The sequence below is a fragment of the Octodon degus genome, unplaced genomic scaffold (genome assembly GCF_000260255.1).
Source record: "Octodon degus isolate 3935 unplaced genomic scaffold, OctDeg1.0 scaffold00067, whole genome shotgun sequence".
Lineage (NCBI taxonomy): Eukaryota > Metazoa > Chordata > Mammalia > Rodentia > Octodontidae > Octodon > Octodon degus.
The window spans coordinates 2,357,810-2,361,881 of record NW_004524643.1 but is presented as its reverse complement, the minus strand read 5'-3'; the positions used below and the strand labels follow the sequence as shown (position 1 = coordinate 2,361,881).

Genomic DNA, 4,072 nt, shown 5'->3' with positions numbered 1-4,072 from the left:
AAAAAAAAAAAAAAAAGACAGAGTTTGAGCCTAGACCAGGCAATTTAGAGACCTGGCAAGATACTGTTCCCAAATTTAAAAAAATAATAATAAAAATTTGGGCCCAGGGAGATAGCTCAGTAGAATAAGCGCCTGCCTGGCAAGCACAGGGTCCTGAGTTCAATCCCCTGGTACCACACACACACACACAATTTAAAATAGCAATAGGTGCGCTGGCATATGCCTAGTAATCCCAGCAACCAGGAGCCTACGGCAATTCAAGGCCAGTCTGGCTACGAAGACCAGCATAAAGTACCAAAACACAAAACAAACACTGGGGCTGGCGAAGGGGGCTGCAGTTCCATCCTTGGTACCACATACCATGCCAGCCCTGCCCTCAGAGTGGGCTAAGCCAGCAAAATAAATAAATTAAAAAATAAAAACTAAAGGGCTGGTGAGATGGCTCAGTGGTCTAAAGCACCTACTTAGAACAAGCTTGGCAAAGCACAGGGACCACGTGTTTGATCCCCCAGCACCACATGCCAGCCAGCCCCGCCCCCAGGTGGGTTGAGCTGGCCACACACACACACACACACACACACATAAATAAAAATTTAAAAAAAAAATAAAAATAAAAATAAATAAATAAATAAAAACTAAAGATTTGAGTTAACAAGGGAAATTTTTAATATGGTCTACTTTAGTCTCTCAGTCTATCAGAGTTCTACTTTAGAACTGTTTAGGTGCTATAAAACAGCAAAGAAATTCCCAGCGTTTGTTATGTCAACTTTTGGGGGCAAATAAGAGACAAATGGAAAGCATAAAACAATTCTGGTCAGTGGGTCAAAGACTTTAAAACAACTTTAAAAAAAAAATTGGTACTGGAGATCAAACTTAGGACCTTGCAGCTTCCCAGAAAAGCATTGCTATAATAAGGTGACTTACTCTGTATAACCCTGAAGAACACAGATCAGAGGATTTGTAATACTTACTAGGTTTTATATCCATGTGAACCAAAGACATTGAATGAATGTATCTTAAACCCCGGCCAACTTGCAAAAGAAGATCCTTCAACTCTAGTTCTTTAAAGTAACTCATGATTCTGTAGTTTTCACTTATAGCATCAGCTAAACTTCCACCTAACAAAAACAATGAAAATTACTTTTGTTGTTTCTGAAAGACTTACTCTTCTCTATTGAATATCTCAAGAAAGAAAGTGACAATTTATAGAAACTCCCAACCTGTTTGTGAAATCAAATGTTCATTTATGCTCTTAACACTTATACATTCATAAGGATCAAAATACAACTTTAAAAGAAAATCTCTCACCCTTAAAACCCAACAACTTACCTGGTGCTCTTCCCAGATCACTATACATTAATATTACCAGTTTCTTATGTATTTAGGGGGGAGGAGGAGTGTCATACTGAAGACTAAACCCAAGGCCTTTGCATGAGCTGTACCATCAGTTTTCTTTTAAGACAGGGTCTCACTAAATCCTTTGCTGTGTCACTAGGTTGCCCAGTCCCCAGCTTAAACCTTTGATCCTCCTGCCTCATCTTTTTAGACTGCTGGCATTACAGAGAGCACAAGCTAGGGCCAGGGAGATAGCTCAACAGCATAAGCACCTGCCTGGCAAACGCAAATATAGAGTTTGATCCTTGGTACCAAAAAAAAAAAAAAAAAAAGGGAAGGAATGAAAAGAAATAGAGCATGAGGTCTTTCATTGTTTTTGGAAACAGTCTTGCTATAACTTTTTTTTTTGGTGGTACTGGGGATTGAACTCAGGACCTTAGGCTTGCCCAGGCAGGCGCTTATGCCCTTGAGCTATCTCCCCAGCAGTCTTGCTATAATATAAAGGCTAGCTGATCTCAAACTTGTGTTCTACCTGCCATAGCCTTCCAAGTGCTGGACTGTATGTGCAAGCCACCACTACACCCATCCTTGCATGTTCGTTTTGTGTGTGTGTCAAGAATCAAACTTAGGGGCTGGGGAGATGGCTCAGTAGAATAAGTGCTTCCCTGGCAAGTACAAGGGCCTGAGTTCAATCCCCGGTACCGGGGGAAAATAAAGAAAGAATCAAACTTAGCCCCGGTTCCGCAAAAAAAAAAAAAAAAAAAAAAAAAATCAAACTTCGAACCTTACGCTTCCTGGGCAGATGCTGTATCACTGAGATAACCCTGGCCCCCTACTTATGTATTCTTTTCTTTTTTCTTTTTGTATTCTTTTCAATGAGTGTATTTATTTTATTTATTTATTCATTTATTTAGTGGTCAGCTCACTCAGTTCTGGGGGCAGGGCTGGTACGCCACATGGTACCAGGAATTGAATCACAGTCCCCATGCGCTTGCCTAAGCAGACACCTGACCACTGAGATATCTTGACAGCCCTTTTCAATGAGTTTTGTTTTTGGCGGAACCAAGGATTGAACTCAGGCCCTTGTGCTTGCCAGGGAAGCACTTATCCTACTGAGCCATCTCCCCGGCCCAAGGCCAAGGCCATTCTGTACTACACAGCCAGACTCTTTTCTTTAAAAACTTGCACTTCTCTGGCAAGCACAAGGGCCTGAGTTCAATCCCCGGTTCCGCAAAAAAAAAAAAAAAGACGACTCTGGATTTCATTTCCACTGGAAAGGAAAAAGAAAACTAGTCAGAACCAACTGTAAGTTTATACTTTGCATCCTAAGAAATGAGTTGTTAAGCCAAGCATGGTGGCACATACCTGTAATCCCGATACTTACCCAGGCTCAACTGCATAGGGACACTGTCTCAAGAGTTGCAGGGGCTAGGGAGGTGGCTCAGTGGAATTTGCGCTTCCCTGGCAAGCACAAGGGCCTGAGTTCAATCCCCAGTTCCGCAAAAAAAAAAAAGTTGCTAGGGGCTGGGGAGATGGCTTCCCTGGCAAGCGCAAGGGCCTGAGTTCAATCCCTGGTCCCGCCAAAAAATAAATAAATATAAAAATAAATTTAAGAGTATCACAGGTTCAAGGCTATCAAGGAGGCAAGTTACCTGGATTTTGTCTCATAATAAAATTTAGTAACAGCTGGCATGTCCCTTAGTGTTGACTATTTTATTGCCCCAAGAAAAGGAGAAAGTTAGATATAGTGAGAATCCACTACGAGCCAGGCAAATAGCACAGAGGATTAAATCCCTGCTAGCAGACACAGGGGGTTCAATCTCATGCCACTGTCAGCCCCACCCCACCCCACCCCTGGGGCAAGCTGAGAGGCAATTGGCAATTGAGACTGGGCATGGTGGCCTGCCTGTAATCCCAGCTCTTGGGAGGCTGTAAATAGACTGAGCACTATGAGTCGATCTAGTAGTGAGACTCACCCTGAACACCCTACTGTAGACCCTTCCCTAAAATACAAAAAAAAAAAAAAAAATCCACTAAACAACCATCTAGGCTATGGTATCATTCAAAGTTCATATATGAAGGGGCAGGGGAGACAGCTCAGTTGAGTAAGTGCTTGCCTGGCAAGTGCAAGGGCCTGAGTTCAATCCCTGGCTCCTCAAAAAAAAAAACAAAAAAACAAAAAAAAAACAACAAAGCTTATGTATGAGAGAGACACAACACTGTGAGATGGGGCCTAATAAGTTTGCAGCCTCCAAAACCATAAGCCAAATAAATGTCTTTCTTTTTTTGGCAGTATCAGGGATTGAACTCAGGACCTTGCACTTGCCAGGCAGGCGCTTATGCCACTGAGCTATATCTCCGGCCCCCTTATATATTAGCCAATATAAGACATTACTTTTTTTATTTTTTGCGGAACCGGAGACTGAACTCAGGCCCTTTATTCTACTGAGCCATCCCCCCCCCAATACTTTAAAGCAGCAAACTTTAAACGTTTCTTGGGGGGGGAGTGTTTCTTGAAAACAAGGTCATACTATGTAGTACAAAGCACAAAGGCCAGAGCCAGGGGGATAGCTCAGAAGAATAAATGCTTGCCTGGCAAGCGCCAAGGGCCTGAGTTCAATCCCCGGTTCCACAAAAAAGAAAAAGTAATAAAAGGGGGCCAGGGAGATGGCTCAGTGGAATAAGCGCTTCCCTGTCAAGTGCAAGGGCTTGAGTTCAATCCCTGGCTTTGCAAAAA

General features: G+C 42.6%; 1 protein-coding gene across 1 annotated transcript in view; it reads right to left on the bottom strand.

Moving 5' to 3' along the window:
• Wee1 (WEE1 G2 checkpoint kinase) overlaps positions 1-4,072 on the bottom strand; it is a 22,341-nt gene that overhangs the window by 12,675 nt on the left and 5,594 nt on the right. The window contains exon 5 of the mRNA XM_004634940.2: positions 972-1,118. Within this exon, the coding sequence (XP_004634997.1) occupies positions 972-1,118 (147 nt within the window). The remainder of the gene's footprint in view (positions 1-971; positions 1,119-4,072) is intronic.